General features: G+C 54.5%; 1 protein-coding gene and 1 non-coding gene across 6 annotated transcripts in view; both read left to right on the top strand.

Annotated features, from left to right (window-relative positions):
• Trpm2 (transient receptor potential cation channel subfamily M member 2) overlaps window positions 1-18,522 on the top strand; it is a 51,033-nt gene extending 32,511 nt beyond the window's left edge. For 2 of the 5 annotated variants that reach the window (XM_013146058.3, XM_013146059.3), the window contains exons 21-33: window positions 3,618-3,801; window positions 6,195-6,376; window positions 6,557-6,689; window positions 9,409-9,496; window positions 10,791-10,878; window positions 11,480-11,637; window positions 12,068-12,144; window positions 12,359-12,460; window positions 14,271-14,357; window positions 15,501-15,606; window positions 16,530-16,631; window positions 17,501-17,617; window positions 18,029-18,522. In XM_013146058.3, coding sequence (XP_013001512.1) covers window positions 3,618-3,801; window positions 6,195-6,376; window positions 6,557-6,689; window positions 9,409-9,496; window positions 10,791-10,878; window positions 11,480-11,637; window positions 12,068-12,144; window positions 12,359-12,460; window positions 14,271-14,357; window positions 15,501-15,606; window positions 16,530-16,631; window positions 17,501-17,617; window positions 18,029-18,154 — 1,550 coding nt within the window. In that variant the 3' untranslated portion in view covers window positions 18,155-18,522. Of the gene's footprint in view, window positions 1-3,617; window positions 3,802-6,194; window positions 6,377-6,556; window positions 6,690-9,408; window positions 9,497-9,599; window positions 10,216-10,790; window positions 10,879-11,479; window positions 11,638-11,972; window positions 12,145-12,358; window positions 12,461-14,270; window positions 14,358-15,500; window positions 15,607-16,529; window positions 16,632-17,500; window positions 17,618-18,028 lie in introns of those variants that run through there. The other 3 variants (XM_063224583.1, XM_023562475.2, XR_010039333.1) reach the window with 3 other exon arrangements.
• Window positions 15,560-15,618, top strand: LOC111755247 (Z6 small nucleolar RNA). The gene has a single exon (XR_002789821.1). It is a non-coding gene; the product is annotated as a Z6 small nucleolar RNA (small nucleolar RNA).
• Window positions 18,523-21,873: the final 3,351 nt, after the last annotated feature.

The raw sequence follows: 21,873 nt of genomic DNA, 5'->3' as shown, positions 1-21,873 counted from the left end.
TATATCATCAGTTATAATAAAATTGAACAAAACATTAAAGAACAAAACCAATAAAACCAAAACACTGGGGACATTACAGGAATTTAAAAGAAGACAATAGTCAAACCAGAATGGGTGTCATAATGAATCTTATTGTCTTCACAGTTGTTGCTTATACTCTCGAACTTGGTACTATCAAGCAAAACAGAATAGAGGAAAATCAGTCAAAACAAGATGGTGAGAGCAATACAGGGTTTCAAATCAAGTTAATAGGAAATCAAAGTGGGTTACTATAATATGTCCTGCTATTTTTATTTATTTTTCCCTTAATTAAAAAGATAAAAATAAAAAAGTAAATACTAAAAAAAGGAGATTGAGATAAAAGAGGACATAACAACAAAACAGCACATGTCAAAACATAACCATTTAAGCAAAATAGTGTTTCACCACAAGATATCCCGACATAAAAGTAGTTACCATAGTGTCTCTTTCCTTGAAATCTTTGAGTATAACTTCGTATACTATAGCATCAACCATATCAAGACAATGTAAAACCATTCAAGAGAATGACAATATCACAGGGTATTTAGAATCAACTAACAGAAAATGAATAATGGTTTCTGTATAATCTCCTTGTCTATAAAAGTTTTTGTTTATATTATCACATGTTAAGACCAATGGAGACAGAAGAACAAAAGTTTGATGGGACTTCAAAATAAGATGATATTAAATCAGCACTAGCTATTATGATGTCTTGTTTTCTCCAAAATAGCTGTTCCTACCATCCAACCTTCTCTGCCTCATTTCTGTTGAGCTCTTTTTCTGTCATTAGTTGTCAGTTTGTTTTCTTCATTTCACTTTCTGCTGCATTCATTGTGGTCTCTCTGCCACTGTTTCTGGAATCTTGGAATTTTTTTTTTTTTAGAATGTCCTGCAGTATTTTCTGTAGAGTTGAATTGGTGGCTGCAAATTCCCCTAGTTCCTGTTTATCCTGGAAGTACCTTGTTTTTCCATCAATTTATAGGGACAGTTGTGCAGGATATATCAATCGTGGCTGGAGGTTATTATCTTTCAAAGCTTGAATTATTTCCCCCCACGTTCTTCGTGATTTGATGGTTTGTGCGGAGAAGTCTGCTGTAATTCTGATGGGTGTTCCCTTGTAAGTGATCTGTTTCTTGTCTCTGATGGCTTTTAATATTCTGTTCTTATATTGGATTTCTGGAATTTTGATTATTATATGCCTGGGTGTAGTTCTGTTTGGGTTGTAGGTGGCTGGGGTCCTATATGCCTCATACATCTGAGTATCTTTACCTTTTGCTAAATTAGGGAAATTCTCCTGGATTATTTCTGTGAATAGCCTTTGTAGTTCATTTGTTTATGTTCCTACTTCTTCTTTTACATTCTTAAGTTATAGATCCTCTTATCATCTTCTAGCCTTTGTATTATTGCTGTTTGTTTCCTTGTTATTTTTAAGAAGTTTTTCATTTCATGCTCCCACATTACAAATCTGTCCTCCAGTTCAGATAGTCTATCCTTAGTTTCTTTCAAGCTGTTATGCCAGCTTTCAATAGAGTTTTTAGTTTCCTGGTAATCTCTTTGAACCTGCTTCATGTATTCTATGTTTTCTCTATTTTCTCCATGAAACAAGTCTCCCCTTTTTTTCTGTTCTTCCATTCCACCATGTGTTTTTCCTTGGGCGGTGCTTAGCATTTCTTTAACTATTCTAGTTATATCTTGCTTTATTTCATTAAATACTTTGTTCACTTTTGAACTCATCTATGAGACTCCAGAGATATTGCTTTATGTCTATTAGTGCCATGTCTGATATTGCATGTTTTCTGTCCTCATTCTCCTTTGCATTAACCTTTCCTGGATCACTGTTCTCAGGATTGGGGACTGAGGACAATTTCTTGTTGCTCCCTCTTCCCATACTTTTTGTTCCTTCCATACAAGTGTATATAGGAGGCCCAGTTTCTTTCTTTGTCAGTTACAGTTTGTTTGAATCCACCTGCTAGGTGTTCCCACCTACTGCAGTGTACTAGGGAGACACAGACCTGGGCAGCCTCTGCTGGGCCCACCCCTCCACGTCAACCTACTAAAGGCTTCACTGCTAGGGTACACTACCAGGCACTGGGACCTGGTTTGGGCTGTCTATTGGATCTTAGTCCGTGGCGTCACCCAGGCCAAGCACTCCCCACCAATCCTGCTTGATAGGGGAATATGAGATTAAAGTCACTGCAGTGTCCTGTTCCAGCTAGTCTGCCCAGTCCCAGAATGTCCTCTGTTGGAGCCTCCTAGTCTATGGAAGGGTCCCATTCCTCTCACTCACCACAGGTTGATGCAGGGCTCCCCACCAGTCCCACTATCAACTCTGTTTGCCAGTTCCTGCTCTCAGAGCTTTCACATTCTGTCCCTGCCGTGCTGATTTAGACACAGCAGCGGCAGCAGGAAATTGAAATCGCAGTTTCCAGAGGCGCAGGTTCCAGCTTCCGCGCTGAGATTTTATCTGTTCCAGTTATAGCACTGGGATTGCATTTCCAGTTGGTTTCTCTCAGTTTAGTTCATTCCTGGGTCAGCAGGGTATATCTCCCCTTGCTTAGCACTCCCCACACCACACCATTCCTGGATTCTAAGCTGGCTTTCTCAGAGAGCCTCTGTAGCTGCTGTTATCTATCCGCCATGTTCTCCCGGAAGTCAAGAACAGAAGTTTTAAATCTTGAAGAAGTACCACGTATCCATCTTCTAAAAGCCCACATGTATTTTGGGTATCTCACCTGTGAGCTGTTGGCTCACCCAAGGCCTCGAGCTTGATGGCTGTGTTTTGTTCTAAAAGTTTTACAGCGTTCGCGGTTTCTTTTTGGCCTTTGAGAGTTACACGTTTTTGCCTGTGGTGTGAGTTGGGGTTGTTTTGCTTGTGGCGTCCAGTGGTCCCAGCATCACTTGTGACAAGGCTGTTCTTTTTCCTCTGAATGTCTCGACCTCCCTTTTGAAGGTCAGTTGGCCACTCAGGTCAGGTTTGTGTCTGACCTCCCGGTGCTGCCCACTTGGCTGTCCTCACACTGATGCCTCACTGCTGTGGCTTTTGCAGATTTTTATTAGGCTCTGAAACTGAGCAGGGTGAGCCTAGGCTGAGCTCTTTCCCCAGGCTCCTTTGGCTTCTGGACTCCTTTGGGTCACATATATTTTTGGCTCACCTTTTGTCAGAAAGGCATCAGGGTATCTTCTCACTTATTTAGATCTTTAAGGGATCATAACAATGTTTTGTAGTTTTTAGTGTACAAAGCTCTCACTTTTGTTAAATTTACTGCCAAGTATTTCATTCTTTTTCAAGTTATTGTTAATTTTTTCTTTTATAACCTTTTCCCACCAAATGAGCTCCTCAGGGTTGGGACCCCCAGCCTCTGATGATGGTGGCCTTGGGAAGTGCCCAGGTGGGATGGCTGGGTCATGGTGGGCTCTGTGGTGCCTGCCTAAGGAGGTTGCCTGGGGTGGATGGAGCTTCCTGTTAGACTTTGTCACCTGCAGGCATCCGGGCCTGCAGGGCTTCTGGGTGGTGACTGGGTCCTGAGGTCCCTTCTGGCCAGTACCTTCATGGCTGTGTGGTCACGCACAGCTTGGCTTTCCCATCCTGACTCCAGGCGTGGATTTCAACCTGGAACGCTGCAGCCCCAATGGCACGGACCCCTACAAGCCCAAATGCCCGGAGATCGATGCGGCGCGGCAGGCACCGGCCTTTCCCGAGTGGCTCACGGTCACGATGCTCTGCCTGTACCTGCTCCTCACCAATATCCTGCTGCTCAACCTCCTGATCGCCATGTTCAAGTGGGTGCCTGACGTGGCTGTGTGTGTGCGGGGTCCCAGTCTGTCCCACCCCACTGTCTTCCTAGAGAACCTGGGGACGTAGCTGTGAGCAGGGGCCCAGTGTGTCCATCCCCAGAGGTGCCCCCTGTGATCCCAGGGAAGACAGGCACTGCTTACCATCTGCATTGCTGCCCCAGGGGCTGATAGTTCCATGTGCCTGCTCAGCCGTGGCCTGCTGTGCATTGCTGGCATTGGCCTCCCTCTGTGAGCAGCTGTGAGAGTGCTCATTGCTCTGCCCTGGAGCAAGCTGTGGCTCTGGCTCCCCAGGGACCCCGTACCCTTCCTGAGGTTTCTGCCTGCATCCCACCCCTGGAGCATCCCTGGGCCTGCTGTCCACCTCTGACTGTGCTGAGCGAGGCTTCCTTGGGGCTCGTTTTTCTGGAGTTCTGGTCCATCTCTGGGCAACTGTTCCTGCTTTGCCACAGTTAAGGGCTTGTGTGTCAACACAGGGTTTGTACAAGTGTGCCTGGTCTCTTTCTTGCTGGGACACAGCTTAAGAGAAAATGGATTTACTTTGGATTACGGTGTGTAGGAGTTTTAGTCTGTAGGCGGCTGTCTGCAAGGTGGGCAGTGTGGTGGAGGGGTCCAGCAGAAGACAGCTGTTCTCATCGAGGCAAACAGGAAGCAGAGAGAGAAGGGAGGAGCTGGAGAGGGAGCCAAATCCTTCCAGGCCACGCCCCTGGGGCCCTCTCCTCTGACAAGGCCCCACCTCCTGACAAGGCCCCACCTCCTACCAGCTATGAGCCCCGTGTTCTAATCCCCTCCTACCTGCTCCCTCTGTGTGTTTGTGAGGATCTGGGGGGCACCTAGATTAAAGCATAACAGTGAGCATCCACCTTCCCTGAGCATCTGCTTGTAGGTGGCATCCAGAGGGGCCCCTCAGAGCAGATGTGCCTTGTCCCTTTATGGGGCTCGGTGCTTCTCTTCCATGTCAGCATCCTAACCTGGAGAATCTGTGGATGTGGGGCCTGAAGTGGGAGTGGTCGTGGATGGCCCAGGTGGTCCAGCATCAGCAGGGGCAAATGCATGAGAGGGAGGTGGGAGATTGGAACACAGTGTCACAGCCCAGGGACCTGGTCATCCGAAAGCCTCCAAAGTAATGGCCCTGTGATGCTTCGGTGTTAGCCCAGTACTGACTTCTGGAATCCAGAGAGGACAAAGTTGATTCTTTTATGTCTGCCATGATTTATTGGAGCAGAAAAACAATACAGTAGCTTCCCACTGGAGATGCCTAGGTTTCCTTTAAATCTTTGGTATTGTGAAACGTTCCATCTTGTTAGAACTTTGAGGCTTTGCCCATGGTCTGTCCTTCCAGCTGCTGCAGACATGGTCTTCTTGGGCCTGCAGACATCACATGCGTGTGTCAGGTCTCCTGGTAACCCTGTGGGGCCCAGGCTCTGGAGGCCCCTCTACACTCCTAGGTGACTATTTTTTTTGTTTCAGGGAGGTGGGGTTTTTAAGATCACATTTCACCATATGTTTCAAGCTGGCCTTGAACCCACTGTGCAGCCCAGGTTGATTGAACTTGTGATGATCCTCCTACCTCAGCCTTCTAAGTGCTGAGATAACAGGTCTTCCATAGATTATAAACTTGGATTGAAGAGAACTCTGAGGTCCCAAATAAAGCAAGAGGCAGGAAAAGAGGCCAGGGAAGCAGGAGACCATGAACGAAGACCCTGGCATTGGGCTGGGACCTGGCAGCCCCTACAGTTGTGCCCATGGCAGTCTTGTAATTTAGAGAATCCTTCAAGCTCTCACCCTGCAGCCTGTGCAGATGGATTCCAGCCCTTGAAAATCCTCTTCTGCTGGTCTGGCTTGGTGCCAGCTGCCGCTCTTACCTGCAGACCTCTGGGGTGGCCCTTTAGCTTTAGTGTGCCCTGATGAAAGCCTGTATTCTAGAGCTGGGATCCAGGGGCCAGGCCCGATGGGGTGACCCTGTCCCCAGGCAGGGAAATTGAGTGGAACCATGTGACCCAGCCACTCACCTCCCCTGCTCCGCCAAGGCCCATCTACCTTACACACCTGAGCCTGTGTCTACACAGTCCAGAGGAGGGCACAGTGCCCTGGTTCCATGCTTGTGGGCACTGATGGGTAGACTCCTCTGATGGCTCACGCCTTAGTGTTGGGCCCTGCACCAGTGCCACCCATGAGGCTGCAGGAGCCCACAAGACTTCTGCTTCCTTCCCTTCGCTCCCCTCCTAGTGCTGGGAATCAGGAGCTTGCTGGCCTCACTCTGAGCCTGGAGCTGGCCGCCTCAGCAGCTGCTTCTGCGGTCTCAGGGGTCTCTGGTCCTGGACTGCAGCTGGGGTCTGTTTCCCACGATGGCTGGTGCCTGTGTCCCTCTTGCCCTACAGCTACACGTTCCAGCAGGTGCAGGAGCACACAGACCAGATCTGGAAGTTCCAGAGGCACGACCTGATCGAGGAGTACCACAGCCGGCCCCCAGCGCCACCACCGCTCATCCTGCTCAGCCACCTGTACCTGCTGGTCAAGAAGGTGGTGCTGAAGGTCCCCAACAAGAGGCACATGCAGCTCAGTGAGTTGCCCCTGCCCTCAAGTCCCCAGGGCACCGTCCTGGTCAGCTCAGGGTGCAGACAGGGGCCCAGGGGCTGGTGAGTGGCTCCTTCTAGAACCCTGGTGACTAGGAAGCCTGCTGCTGCCCTCTTTTGGGGCCCAGGGTGTCAGGTAGAGTTCAGGCCCCTCTGTTGCCCAACAGAGACCAAGCTGAAGAAGGAGGAGGAGGCGGCCCTGCTGTCCTGGGAGATCTACCTGAAGGAGAACTACCTGCATAACCAGCAGTACCAGCACCAGCAGCAGCCGGAGCAGAGGATCCAGGATATCAGTGAGAAGTGCGTGGGACGTGCTCTGCATCCCACGGGCACTCAGCGTGCAGGCCTCATGGGGCCCAGAGCTTACCCACCAGGCCCAGGGGCTGGCTCACCCAGCATGGGGGTGAAGGAAACTAGACCATAAGCTAGCTTGTCGGGTCCTCCCTGTGGTCACTGCTGTTTTACTGTGGCCCCCTGCAAGCCTCCAGTCCTGTGTCCAGCAGCTGACTCAAGGCCCCCTGGGTCCTAGCTGGGCCTGCAGATGCAGGAGGGGCAGAGACTGGGAGGGGAGCCTTGGGGGCCAGAGCAGTGTAGATGCCTGCACGGGAGACCACGGAGGGTGCACACATGAGGCTCTCAGGGCCATCCTGCGGGTGGCTGCCCATGAGCTTAGCTGGTGCCCAGCTGGGAGCCCTGGCCACACTGGCACCATCATCAGCACCATCTCCTGACCTGGTTCTTCCTGTCCACTTCTTTCAGGGGGCATGGTCTGTAGTGGGGAAGCTCTCTCTGTTCCCTTCTCTGTCCCAGCCCCTCAGCCACGGGGGTGGCTGTGGGAAGAACTGGCCTCAGGGTCCTGATGTCAATGTCTCCCAGTGGCAGACCCCTGCTCCTGGCTGCCCCTGGGCTCTCCACTGAGTGATGGGAGTGGGCAGAAGGAGACAGTGCCACCTAGTGAAGGCAGCTCCTGCCAGGCACAGAGGATTCTGTAGGTGACAGAGAGGGTCTGGATGATGAAGGGGGATGACAATGGTGATGGAGGGTATGGTGGGGGTGGTGATGGTGGCGATGACAGTGGTGGTAATAATGGGGTGGGGTTGGTGGTGGTGGTGGTGAAGGTGGTGATGAAGGTGAGGAAGATGTTGGTGATGGTGATGGTGGTGATGGTGATAGTGATGGGCACAAGGGTGAAGTTCTTGACAATCCAGCAGGTAGTTTACAACTGCTTCTACCTCGCATGCTTGCTTTGTCCATTACTTAGTTGATGGGTCGCTTGGTGGTTAGTGTGAATGTCTTCCTGTTCCCTCCATGGAGATGTGAAATTCACAACAGTAGGGACAGAGCCCCTCGGGTCCCCTGCAGTCTTCCGGACCTGGAGCAGGCGCAGGCCTGGAAGATGCTCAGCTGTGTACCGTTCTGGAGCTCCAGCTGGTCCCCAGCCTGACAGGATGCGGGAGGCTGGCGTGTGGTCTCAGCCTGCTTTTCCCTTATAGTCCACCCTGGCCTTCCAGTTAAAGAGGACCTGCTGGGCTCAGTACCCACCTGGCTAGCTTCTCTTGCTGGCTATGATCAAGAACGCCTGTGTTGGCAGCCTTAGCTGCTGTCCTACGATAGCTGGCATGGAACTGCGTGACATTTTGGAAGCTCCTGCTTATGTGTCTAGGAATCTTTAACAAAAATCAGCATGCTGCGGTTGTGAGGCATGTGGCACCACATTGGACTAAGATCTTGTAAAATGCAGGGCCACGGGAAATGATGAAATAACTGGGTGGCTCTTACAAAGGTCCCCAGCCCGGGCTGCCCTCTCTGGCTGGGTCCAGTGAGGGGTCCAGGTCCAGGGAGGGCCTTCCAAGCATGGTGGCTGAGCCAGGCTGACCAGCTGTCTGGCACAGAGCAGGGCTGGGGGCCTGGGCTCTCTGGTGCGCTGTCTGCAAATCAAGGCAGCTCTCATTTCATCGTGACCGAGTCACGGGACTCTCAGATGGCGGTAATCGTCCTTGAACATTCTCAAGCCTGCACGGCATGTCACGGCAGGGGCCAGGGAAGTGGCTTTTGTGGGACTGAGCAATAGATTGTGGGGACAGAAGTAAACCCGTCGGCCCCCAGTGTGGTCAGGCTCTTCCCTTCCTCCCATTGGCTGTTTCAAGTGGGCCATGTCCCCTGGAGCACTCACTGGGCATTACAATGCTTGCGTGCTGTGTCACAAATGAACATGGCTGCAGTTGGTGAAAGGAAGCAAGGGAACCCCTGGGCGAAATCAGACTGACTGTGAACAGGCGTTGGCTGTGGGCTTATTTTAACCACAAACATAGCTGGCCAAGGAGGACAGAAGCTCAGGTTATGTATTTTTTTAACTTAAGTTTTTTTTGTGCCTGGAATCAAACTCAGTGCCTTGAGCTTGCCAGGCAGGTGCTTATGCTGCTGAGCTGTATCCCTCCCGCCTTGCCCCCTTTTTTGTTTTTTTGAGACAGGGTCTTAGTGTATAGCCCAGGCTGGCCTTGAATTTGTGGAGATGCTTCTGTATCGGCCTCCTGAGTGCTGGGATTTTAGGCACGTGGCACCACATTGGACTAGAAATTTATATGCTTTAACAATATAAGACAAAAACAAATTTTTATCCCAAACCAACACTTCCTTTCTCTGCCCCAAACCAACACAACGATTCCCAGGGGCTACTTTGTCCCCTGTGGTTTGAGGGTCAGTATGTGGCCTGGCACCATGTGGGCAGGCATGGGGAACCAACTCAGGCATGTCTTTCCCTGGACATCCTCAGATAGGCTTTCGTTGGCCCTGGGAGCCTGGGCTGTCCCTCTGCTGTGACATATTTTCTTATGGTTTTCCAGTTGGTTTTATTCTGTTGCACATTTGTCTTCTGGGTTAGGAGGAAGGTGATGGACACATAGCCAACGTGGAGCTTGGGCTGCTGGAGCTGGTGGGGCCTCTGCAGGCAGGCACCCTGTCCTAAGTGTCCCACAGTCCCCCAAGTCTGCTGCTCTGGCTTAGCCTTGTGCTCTTCCAGGGTGGACAGCATGGTGGACCTGCTGGACATGGACCGTCTGAAGAGGTCGGGCCCCACAGAGCAGAGGCTGGCATCCTTAGAGGAGCAGGTGGGTCAGGTGGGGCACCTGGAAAGGGTGGGAGAGGAGGCGGCAGGGAGCGAGGAAGAGGCACCTCCTGCTTCTCTAGGAGAAACCCCACCATGACCTGTCTCAGAAGATCTCAGACTGGCTCCTCACTGCTCTAGGAGGCCTTGGCAGCCGGGGAGGAGGAAGGAGGAGCCTGGGGCTGAGCAGAGATTGCTCCGAGGCCTCCTGTGGCGAGGGGTGCAGGGAGCCTGTGGCTTAGAGCAGGTGCAGAGCTGTGGGGCTCAGGCCCAGCTTGAGGCTCGTGCTGCAGAACTGCCATGCAGAGCAGGCGGCACAAGGAGATGTGGGCCAAGAGGAGTGGAGGTGTCCTGAGCTGACAAGGCCGGTGACCTGGCCTGATCCGGCTGCTGGCTGTGGGCATCTTGGGGCTCCCATGACAACAGAACCGACTCTCACTTGAGAGGCTGGAAGTCAGGGCCCTCTGAGCTCCACTCTGAGTGGATGTCAGCAGAACTCCTGAATGTCCTTGTCTTTGCCACGGAGGGGCACAGCCTCCCTTGTTCACTGGTCCCCTTGATGCCGAGCACTCTGTGGCCTTGCCCCCTCGGATTGGTGGCCACTGACTAGGCCCCAGACTGGTGCTTCCTGCAGGTTCCTTGCTGCCCACAACAGCCTGGACTCTGGGGGGAGCCTGCCCTGAGCTTTCCACTGCAGTGTCTCCTGCAGCCAGGCCTGTGCAGGTGAGGTGTCCACCGTCAGCAGGGTCCTGCCCACAGTGCCCAGGGCCTCGCAGGCTCTGCCTCCTGGGTCCTCCTGTGGGCTGTGCCTTGTGCCTCCAAGACAGGCACAGTAGCGTGAGCTGTGTCCTGAGCCGTGTCAGCCCAGAAGCCCCAGCACCACGGTCTCTGGGGAAGTTTCCTGGGGAGGGGCGTGAAGATTTCTCTTCCTTTCATGGTGCCCCCATGGGGACTTAGGTTGCCCTTGTGTGCAGTCCCAGTGACCATCATGACCACGGGCAGGTGCACTGTGGGACACTGCTAGGGTCAGTGGGCAGCTCCCTGGGATGTCAGGGGGCCTTAAACCCTCTGCAGTGTCTCAGTACTTTGGTGGCTGCCTGGGGAGCTGGGAGCTGAGAGCTGGGGAGAGGCCTGGTATTGTCTTTCAGATGGTACAGAATGCTGAAGGTGGGGGGTGATGTCCAGGAGGAGCTAGGTCACCTGAGAGCGAGGCCCCAAGCCTCACTGTCAGAGTAGGCAGGGTGGCCGGTGGCGTGGTGTGCAGTGCCAACATGCCTTTCTTGGGTTATGCTTTCCAGGTGGCCCAGGTGACCAAGTCTTTGCACTGGATTGTGAAAACCCTGAAGGACAGTGGCTTTGGCTCTGCAGTGGGCGCACCTGGCCTGGGTGAGTGGGGCTCCCTGACCAACAGCAGGTACTCACTGAGCTGTGTGGCTCTGAGCCTGCGTGGGCTTGAGGGGAGGCAGCTATGGGGCCCTGGTGGAAAGATGGTCCCTAAGTCCTGTTGGATCAGCCCAGGGGAGGAGCTGAGTCTTTTCTGTCCACAGGGCACCAGGGCTCACCTGTCCTGACTTGACCAGGTTGCTGGATGCCTGTGGGCAGCATGGCCCACCATTCCTGCCTCTTCCCCCTGACTTGCCGTGGAGGCAGGGTGGTGTGGGTGGCTCCAGGTGTCTGAGACCATTGAGTAACCCAGTGACAGGAAGCAAAATCCATTTCCCTAAATTTGCAGACAGCTGGGAAATAGATGCAAGTAGTCTTCCTGGGATGTGGCTACCCCCAAAGCAAAGTAACTCCCTTCCTTGTGGCCTGTAGGGTCAGCAGGTTACTGAGATCCCACCGAGGGGACATCCTCTCTGCTTTCCCTGTCCCCCAGAGCCTGGGCCCAGAAGGGTTTGGATACAGTGTCCTGGGGGCCAGGTGCATGCAGTGCTTGGGCACAGGCACTATGTCATGGCCCCCTATGGTCCCCTGTGGCTGTCCACAGCACCCACAAAGACCCCTGATGAGCCGGATGCCGAGCTGGTGGGCAGGAGGAAGGAGGAGGAGCCAGGTGATGGCTACCATGTGAATGCCCGGCACCTTCTGTACCCCAGCTCCCCTATCACCCGGTTCCCTGTGCCCAATGAGAAGGTGCCATGGAAGGTGAGTGCCTACCCAGCTGGCACCCCTTTGGGGAGGGGCTTGAGGCCTTTGGTGTACCCAGGTGGCTCATTGGGCAGCCTCACTGGGCCCTGAGTGCTGGGCCAACCTTGTTTGATTGATAGGGAAACTGATCCTCATTGTTCGAGGGACAGAGGGGGACTCGTGTGTGTATCTGTGGCTTGTATCTGCCCAGCCATTGTGGCCCGTCCCAGACCCTGTCCCCTGGGAGCAGCAGCTGCCCCCTCTGCATATGCCAGGCATGGGGGATTGGAGGCCCTTTGTGGGCTCAGTCGGGCTCAGGGCTGCCCTGCACCTTTCGGTGCTTTGGGTCCTAGTGGCTGTGGCCCTGGCTGGGAGCTGCCTCGGCCCCTTGGGGTGCTGGCCCAACTCTGCCTTGGGGACCACCTGAGGATGCTGCCCTATGGTGCAGACGGAGTTCCTGATCTACAAGCCTCCTTTCTACACGGTGGAGAGGAAGGACGCAGCCCTTGTGGACCCCGTGGGAGAGTGAGTGTCACCTGGGCCCTGGCTCCTCCTCAGAGGGACCCCAAGCACCCTCCCCAACCAGGATAGACCTGGAAACTCTCCTTCCCTCCCCAGAGGCCCGTGAGGTGCAGCTTCCTGTTTTGAGCATACCCTCCCCACCCTGGCTCTGCTCATGCAGTTTCTCTCACACCCCACCTCCCTTTCATGGGGGCGTGTCCTTCTGCTGTGCTCCCAGGGCCCCTGAGCTTCTGGCCAAGATCCGCTACAATGCTCTAGATGGATCAACAGACCGCCGCAGCTTCCACGGAGCCTACATGGTCCAGGATGGGCTCCCACTGTGAGTGCTGCACCTGTGGGGGTTCTTGGGCCTGCGCCCTGCTGGGTGATTTTCTGTAAGAGCAAACTAACCACAAAAGAAAGGGAAGTATCACCTTCAGGTGCTGCCCTTGGTGCTGCCTCTGATTGGTGAGCACATTCAGGGTCCCCCACCTTGGACGCAGCCTCCGGGGACTTGGATTCCTGGGTGGTAGAGTGGGGATACTGGTGTCACAGGGTGGAATGGACAGTGGCCTTGCCTAGTGCCTGAGATGGAGGCTTCACTCTGTAGCTTGGGTAAAGGACACAGTGCGAGGCCAGGTGACCCGTGTGCCAGCTGGGGCCCCGGGGAAAGGCTGTCTCTGCTGTAGCAGGGGCCATCAAAGGGAGGTGGATGTGGGGGCTGGGGAGCATTGTGGAGAAGAGGAGAGACAGCAACTCAAGTGGGGGAGCCTGGCTCTTTAAAGAACCAGGAAGTGGGACAGGAAGTGGATTACTACAGGGGATGGGTGGGGATGGGACAGATCCCATGGCCAGTCCTGCTCTGGAGATGGGCATGCAGGATGGGGCATGGTGGTGCTGCAGATGTGTCTGGGGTGGCAGGAAGTACGGCCAGGAGGGACCAGGAGACATCTGCCCCAGGGATGGGTGCAGATGGCCGAGTGGAGATGGGCCGGCTGGCAAGCAGGGCTGGACAGCACCCACTGCGGGCCGCAGCAGAGATGATGAGAATCTGTGCCCTACACCAGCTGACATCACTCACATCCAAGTTGTGCTTTTGTTCCACTTGCCAGGTCTTTTCTGTCACATCATTGTCTTTGGTCAGTGTTGCTAATAACAAAATGCTATAGGCTGAGCCAGTTATAAAGAACGGAGGTCTATTTTGACTTGGTCAGGAACTCTCGTCTGCCCACGCCCTCCTGCTGCTGGTGTGTCAGGTGGCAGAAGAGGCAGAGGGGCCCTGGCCAGGGTGACCCTGCCACCGTGACAGGTTCTGGGGCAGTGGGCTCACAAATAGGGAAGGCTGATTTTGGCTCACAGTGAAAGGGGCTTGGTCCATGGCATTTGGTCCTGCTGCTTTGGCCCCGGGGGTGGGGGAGCAGTCACGGTGGGGTGTACGTGATGGAAGAGGGAGGAATGGGGCTCCTCAAGGGCCCCCAGTGACCTCAAGACCTGCACTGGGCCCTACCAAGTCCCTACCATGCCTGGCTGATGGGGAGGGAGAGTGGGTCTCTTCAAACCCCTTGCCCCTGCGCCTGGGGAAAAACAAGGACAGCGGCTGGGATGCAGGGGCCAGCAGGCCCAGTGGTGCGAGGCCAGGTGACCCGTGTGCCAGCTGGGGTTGCTGTGCTGCAGAGAGAAGGGCACAGACGAGGTGAGCCCTTAGGGGAAGGGACAGTGGGAATGGACCTGAAATTGTGGGGGACTGTAGTGCTTGGGGTCACCAGAATGTGGCTTCTGTGTCACGCCTGGGAAACCCAGCAGGCTGGAGCAGAGAAGTGAGTGCAGTGGAGACAGAGGGGACTGGAGTGTCTGGGGTGTCCAGGAGGCAGGCCCGGAGAGCACAGGAGGCTGAGGGACAGGCTATTGAGCCCTGAGCCCTGAGCCCCTATTCCAACCCTTGTGCCACCAGGAGAGCCCCTGCTCTGTTGGGGAGGGCTTGACCAGTGAGGCTGGACTCTGCTCCCAGGAAGACCCCACCCCTTGCCAAGTACCCCCCACTAATCAGGAGTCCTGGCCTCAGCCTTCTGAGAGAGATGAGCCCTCCTCCCCAGTGGGAGTCCAGAGTCTCCAGCATAGGTGGCAGCTGAGTCAAGTCCCCTCCACCCTAGGAACCCCATGGGCCGCACAGGGCTGCGCGGACGTGGGAGCCTCAAATGCTTTGGACCCAACCACATGCTGCATCCGGTGGTCACCCGGTGAGTACCTAGGAGATACGGTCTCCCACACATCCGCTAGGGGCGCTTCCAGGCATCCCCTGTGCTCTGAGAGCTAGAGGTACTGGGTGTTCGGTACCTGTCAGCAGTAGGGGGGCAGGATTTGTGGTTCTCTGTGGACACCCCAAAACCAGGGGTAGCAGGGAAGACCCTGCTACCCTAGAGCCTGCTTTTATTTCTGGGGGGACCCTGAGAGCCCAACTGGGTGGCAGGCAGCCACCAAGATGGGGCTCACTACCAACAAGAAATACGAAGAAAATGAAAATGCAAACCCAAGGTCTGCTGAGGTTTGTACCAGGGTGCTGTCCTGCCAGGACAGAAACACAGACACACACACAGATACACAGACACACACACAGATACACAGACACACACACAGACACACACACAGACACATAGACACACACAGACACACACACACAGACAGATACACAGACACACACAGGAACACAGGCACACACGCACACACACACAGATGCACACACACACACAGATGCACACGTACACAGCTGCAGATACAGCACACATCTGCAGGGATGCTCGCACTCCTGGCTTCTGTCTGGCGGCAGTGTGTGTCTGCAGTGCGTGCTGTCTGCACTGTGCTCAGGGATGGGACTTGTACTTAACACACTTTAATTCTTTTCATTCTCCTTCTGTCTCCTTTTCCCCTCCCTCCATCTCTAGATCCCTTTCCTGTCTGCAAAGGATTGATGACCCTGTTTCCTATTGTCTTTTATTTTGATGAATGGGTACAGAAAAATTGATATTTATACACAGGAGCTCTACTCTGCTGTAGAGAAGGAGGCACCTAAGTCCTCTGAGGGAAAAGGAATGCCCTTGGGACCATCACATTAAGAAATAAATCAGGCATACAAGTTTTAAGGCTCTGGATGAAAAATCTCCAGAATGTCCAGGCGTTTTCTGCCCTCTCAGTGGTTTGCTGAGGTAGGGAAAATCAGGATGCAGGAGGCAACTGTCCCTGGTGGTTCCCTGGACGAGCTCCTCAGGGTAGAAGGGGAAGGGGTGGTGGACTGCCCCCAGGCAGGGCTGTCCCTAGCTGTTGCTTGGCAGAGGGCAGCAGGTGGCCCTGGGCACCAGTGCAGGTGTGAGTGGCCTCCTTTGCAGGTGGAGGAGGAACCAGGACGGGGCCATCTGCAGGAAGAGCATAAAGAAGATGCTGGAGGTGCTGGTGGTGAAGCAGCCCCTCTCAGAGCTCTGGGCTTTGCCAGGGGTAAGATGGGCGGAGGCTGGCTGGAGTTGTTTATGACAGGCAGACAGCTTTGTGTCCCCCTCCAGCCTGCTGCCCCAGGCGGGGCGGTCCTTGCCTCCCCGGGGGGGGGGGACTGCAGCTGGGGCTGGCACTGTGCTTTTCAGTCTTCCCTGCTTATTCTGCAGCTGTGAACTCTGAGCTTCAGGTTCTGTCGGGTGCACAGGTATGAACTGAGCACTACTGTGTCGCGGGCCAGGACTCCTTGTGGGTTAGTGGCCTCTGTGGAGCTCAGTGTGGCGTCGTGGCTTCTAGACACTCTGCCACGCACCTGCCCTTCCCATCTATGCCCTCACTGAGCCCTGAAGATAGGATGTTATTGTCCAGGGCAGGGGTGGGTGCAGTCCTGGCTCAGGTGGCAGCTGGCTGCAGTGCCCAGAGTCAGAGAGCCCCCGGACACCTGTGGGGACAGACCCACGGCAGAAGGCCAGGTCAGAGATGTGTGTCCTGCCTAAGGCCTGAGTCCCACCAGCCCTGGCTATGGCACCTGGTGTTCTTTCCTGTGCCAGGTTGCTTGGGAATCTGTCCTCCACCCCACTCAGCAAAAATCCTTTGTCCTCTGACCTCGGCCTCACCCCACCACCCAGCTGCTGCCCCTGCTGGGGTCATGTGTGGCCTCGATCTGTCCTCCGGGGTTTCAAGCCCATGTGTCAATGCTGGGCACAGAGATGCCCCAGTGGCCGCCCAGGCAAGAGAAGATCTGGGTCTAGTGCAGGGGGCTCAGGGTTGTCCCTGCTCCCTGCACAGGCGCTGATGGGAACAGGGCTCTGGGCAGTGTCACACCTGCCCTTCGTGACCAGGACTGTTGGGCTGGTGGCCAGTGGGGTGGCCCAGGTGACCTGGGAGCCGTGGGCATCTTGCTGAGTGCCCTTTGCCCCTCTGCGCAGGGCTCCCGGGAGCTGGGGGAGAGACTGCCGAGGAAGCTGAAGGAGATTCTGCTGCAGGGAGCCTGGCCCATGGTGGAAGGATTGCTGCAGAAGGGCGTGGAGGTGGGCGGGGCATGGAAATGAGCAGGGGTGGGGGGTGGGGGGTGAGGTGGGATGGGCAGAGCTGGACGCGGAGGAACCCAGGACAGAGACCTGCCAGCTTGTGCCCCCCGCTTCCCCGGCAGGTCCCCAGATCTCTTTTTTAGAAACCTAATTGTTTTCTCCTAGGGTCCCTCACACAATAACGAGCCTGCTTCTAATAAAACGGGGTTACAGTCGCACCTCTCAGCAGCTGCCCTTCTTTACACTGTTAGCTTAGCTCACGGTTTCCAGCTTCACTGCCTGCTGCATCAGCCTCTGGGGTCCCTGCCCCTGTCCTGTCCTCTGGCGGCACCTCTGTTGTCAGTGCAGAGGTGCTGTCCCAGGTGACTGATGGCTTTGGCTTGCCAATCCAGCAGTGTCCGGCTTCCCCTGGGCAGGCCTCCAGGGACAGTGCAGCTGCCATCTGTCTTAAAAAGATTTTATTTTGTCTGAAGTGAGATTCGCATAGCATAAAGCAGACTTTGTGCACGTGTGTGCGCATGTGCGAGTGTGGTGCTAGCAGGGAGCCCAGGCCTCTTCCTGCCAGGCCATTGCTGCCCCACCAAGCAGCACCCCAGGCTCAGCCTGCTGAGGTGGCTTCCATCACCCTAGAGACACCTCAGCCCCTCAGCCCTCTTGTCCCGGTCCCAGCACCTGCCTCCTTCGTGGATGGTGTTCTCTGTGGACCCCACTGTGGACAGTTTTCCAGGCTCCCTCACCATACAGCCCTGAGGCCTTGCAGCCCCAGCAGGACAGCGAGTCCCAGCAGGCCCTTTTCTGGGGTCCTGTTGGTGGTGGACCAGGCTGCCCTGGGCGCACCACTGACTGGCTCACCCCTGCTCTGTGCCCAGGTATACAAAGGGTATGTGGATGACCCACGGAACACTGACAATGCGTGGATCGAGACGGTGGCCATTAGCATCCACTTTTCAGACCAGAATGATGTGGAGCTGACGAGGCTGAACTCTGTATGAATCTGGGAATCTGGGGCAGGGATCCGAGGGGGTGTCAGCGGGGGTCTGAGTGAGCCTCAGGGGCTTCTAGAGAGAGATCTGCCAGACTCCTGGGTCCAGAGCTGCCCAGGACCAGAGACTGGGGGCCACAGGGATCAGAGTCTTTTCTGGAGGGTAGCAGAGGGCACCAGGGAGAGGCCAGAGAGTACAGCAGAGGGCTGGAGTGAAGGTCCTGTGCAGTTCCAAGACCAGGGGTCTCAGGACTCACGGGGTGTCTCAGGGGCACCCTGGCAGGTACCCCCGTTCCCATGTTGCAGTGTGAGCCAGCTACACTCAGGTGGGAAGTGGGCACAGGGTCCCCACGCGCCCTCTCTAGTCTGAGGTTCTGGCGCTCAGATGGGAGTGACGACACCTCTGTCCTTGCAGCACCTGCTTGCCTCCGACCCAGGTGTGTCCGTCCGGTGGCAGGTGGTGGACAAGCGCATCCCGATGTACGAGAACCACAAGACCATCCTGCAGAAGACGGCCATTCTGTTCGGAGCCCACTACTAAGCAGGCCCTGATGTGGACTCTGACCTGGTCGGGGTAGGGACACCTCAGGAGGCCTGGCTCACTGCCCAGCTGTCCGGCTGCAGAATGAAGCATAGAGAGAGGGAGAGATGGAATGAGGGAGGGAGGGAGGGAGAGAGAAGGAGGGAGGCCAGCTCTACAGGGAGGCGGGTGGGGGTGGGGCACGGCAAGGCCCCTGGTCTGCACACAGTGACTCATAGGTGCAGGAACCACTGGGAGCCGTCAGGCAGGAATGATGTAAAACCGAGATGTTAAATTGCATTAATCTTGGGCTGGCCTGGCCGGCCCTCCAGCACTGTCCACAATAAAGTTCTGGGGCTGAGCTCCCAGGCCTTTGCGGGTGACTGCTGTGCTGTCTCCTGAGGCATCTTCTGTTGTTATCCTCCCGGGCCCAAACCTGGCTTTCTCCTGGACCCCCAGCCCCTTCTCCACCTCCCTAGATCTGCTCCAATATCTAGCATCCCCAAGCCTGCCAGGTACCCCCACATCCACCTGGCCCACCCCCTATGTCCCTATGGGACCATGGTGCCCACGCCCCCACAGGCAGTGACATTTCCTGGGGATTGGGCCTTACCCACCCCTCATGAGAGTCCAGGGACCAGCTAGCCACCCAGCCCTGCCCTGCCGCACATGGACAGAGCTCCAATGCTGCCTCCCCACCCATGTGCCAGAGCCCTGACTCCCCAGAATCACCTTTCCTTTCATCCTCATGTGGGTAAGGGGTCCCTTGGGAGTGTGACAGGGGCACGGGGGGTGGGGCAAGCAGGGTCCAGGGAAGGGCTTGTGGTACAGAATTCCAGGAGGGGACCGTTACTGGGCCTTCTGCTTTCCAGTGTAGGCTGCCGAGGTTGGGCAGAGCCCAAGATTCTGAGAAATCCAGGGATTCCAGGAGCGAAGGGGAGGCTCCCTTCAGCCAAGCCAAGGAGGACAGATCGGCTCAGAGGCCATGTGCTCCTTGCTGGGGCTCTGCCTGGGCTCCCTGCCCACCCTTCTGTGCTATGTGCCAGGGAAGTGACCGCCAGCCTGAATATCCTTCTGAGGCCTGGCACAGGCATGGGGCTGAGGCAGAGGGCTGTGGGCGACTCCAGTAAGGAGAGACAGGGTAGCAGCATACCCTAGTCAACCTGTGGCCCACAAAAGGCCTGTCCAGGACTGCTCTGCATCTCCCCAGGTGTTGGAAGGCAGTGCCGGCCGCACCAGGCTATTTATTCACTCGTCTGACCTCGTCTTCCACACCGGTCCCCAGGGACACATTCAGACCTGGCCTGGCCAGAGCATCCCGGGTGAGGCAGTTACCCAGCAGCCGCATGGCACCAAGATGTGTGCTGGATGCCGGCAGAGCAGCAGGCGAGATTACCACCTAGAGTCCAGTGGCTGCCACATGGCCCGGTGGCATTAGATGGGTCCTGGGGGTCTGAAAACACAGCCAGAGATCCGAGGATACAGAGCAGCCCTCAGTATCCTCAGACATCATCAAGGGCGAGGCGGGTCAGCCATGTGGAACTAAGGACACCAGAGGGAACATGCTGACACCAACACCAAGCCTGCAGTGGGCTGGTCACACCTGGAAGAGGGTGTGGCAGGTCATGGCTGCACAGGAAACCCCAGACACAGCACAGCAAAGGAGGGGAATGGGAGCGTGCAAGTACTGTATCCGTCGGCTTTGTGTTACACAAAGAAACACAGCGGGCAACTGACTTCATAAAGAGAAAAGGTTAATTCCGCTCGGAGCTAACCGGACAGGCAGCAGGGGCCCAGACAGGTGGCCCGTCCAATGCATTGGTCCACAGCAGAGACCGTGACAGCAGGGAACATGTGTTGAACAACTGCTCACATCTCCAGCGGGAGGGAGGGGAGCAGATGGCCCCAGTTCTGAGAGTCCTCCCTCGACTGCAGTTCCTGAAGGCTCCACCCTCCCCACAATGCCATGGGCAGGGACCATGCCTTCCACAAGGGCATTCACATCACACACCTGGACCACCGCAGCTCCAAGCAAAGGCGGGACCAGAGGACAGGGAGCCAAGGCCAGAAGGGACAGATGGGAAAGGCAGCAAGAAGATGGCCAGCCTCACCAGATAGCCTGGCCTGACAGCCAGGACCACCACTGGCAAAACACCAGAACTTCACTGCTGGCCTGACGCAGTGTTATGGTTTATGCCTAATGTGCCCCAAAGTCTTATGCTCTTACATAGGTTTTTTGGAGGTGGGCGAATGTAAAATTCGTGATTGGCTCACAGTGCAGTGATGGGATTAAGGGTGCTGGGATTAAGGGTGGGTGACTGCTGGATGGGTCCACTGGGTGGACTGACACTGCCCCATCCCAGTAGACCAAATACCATATAAGGTCTCGCTCTCTTTTGTTGCTTTTGCTGCCTTTCACCACCATGACCTGTGGCCCCTCTGCCACACCACACTGTCTTGAAGCCAGCTGATGATGGACTGAAACCTCTATAACCTGTGAGCTAAACAAATCTTTTCCCCTTTAACTTTGTATGCCAGGGGTGTGAAACTCATCAGTGGATTAGACCCTCCTCCCTTGATGACGCTACATTCCCCAAGAAGGGCTGTGTTAACATCAGACAAAATGAATTCAAGCCAATGAATCTAGGGTCAGAAGAGATGCTTCACAGTGATAATAGGTTCAGTTCATCAACAACACCTCATAAACTGACATACACTTTTCAAAAGATACAAAGCAAACACAGTAGGACTCCAAGAGAATCCTGCTCAGGACAGAACTCCTGGTCTTGTACAAACTAGACAAGCACTGTACCATGGAGCCACACCTCCAGCCCATGACTGCTGGAGAATCAGCAAATCGTTGATTGTAGTCACCTCCTCAGTAATGAATAGGTCAAGCAGGTAGAAAATTGGTAATAGCAGAAACTACTTAATAACACAATCAGCAGCCTTAACCTCACAACATTCAAAGAACACACGAGTGACAGGTCACACATTCAAGGGCAGACAGCAGTTATGCACGTAATCTGGACCATAAACAAAATTAAAAGGATCCAAAACACAGAATGTGTCTCCTGAAAACGGCAGACTTAAACCAGTAACTAATATTAAACAGATTTCTAGAAAATCCTAATGTCAGGAAATGTGAAACTGCGCTTTCAAACTCCTAAGACAAAAAAGGAATCCAAAGGGAAATAAAGTATTTCAAACTTGATAACAAAAATACAAGATATCGAAATTCCTGGGATACAGTCAAAGTAGGAGCTGGGGGGAGTTCGGAGCTGAACTGCCCAAGTAAACAAAAGAGAGAATAAAGGTGAAGGGCGGGACACCTTAGCGGCAGCGGGCCTGCCTGGCAAGTGCAAGGCTCTGAGTTTCATTCCTGGTACAAAAACAAACAAAAACCCAAAAACTCAATGAAAACAAAGAAAATATAAAACAGTAGAGAAATTAATGAAGCCCAAAGTGTATAAACATCTATCTTGACTTACTGGTTTAAAGAAGAGCCAAGAACTACTCCCCAAGTTAGGAAGCAGAGACTTTATTATTTTATAGGTAATTTAAGAGTAATGAGGTCATATTTAGGAAAAATTTATGCTGATAAATTCAACAGCTTCCATGAAATGGGCAATGCCTGGGTAATATAAACTACAAACTTATGATTAGGGAAACAGTAACCTCAGCAGCTGTGTGTGTGATTTAGCCACATCCCAAAATATTACCTCAGGACTAACTGGCAT

This window comes from Cavia porcellus, unplaced genomic scaffold (assembly GCF_034190915.1).
Source record: "Cavia porcellus strain 051 isolate PalLab524CR breed Dunkin Hartley unplaced genomic scaffold, mCavPor4.1 scaffold_15, whole genome shotgun sequence".
NCBI classification, from domain to species: domain Eukaryota; kingdom Metazoa; phylum Chordata; class Mammalia; order Rodentia; family Caviidae; genus Cavia; species Cavia porcellus.
Note: the sequence above shows the minus strand (reverse complement) of the source record. Positions and strands in the feature narration are given on the sequence as shown.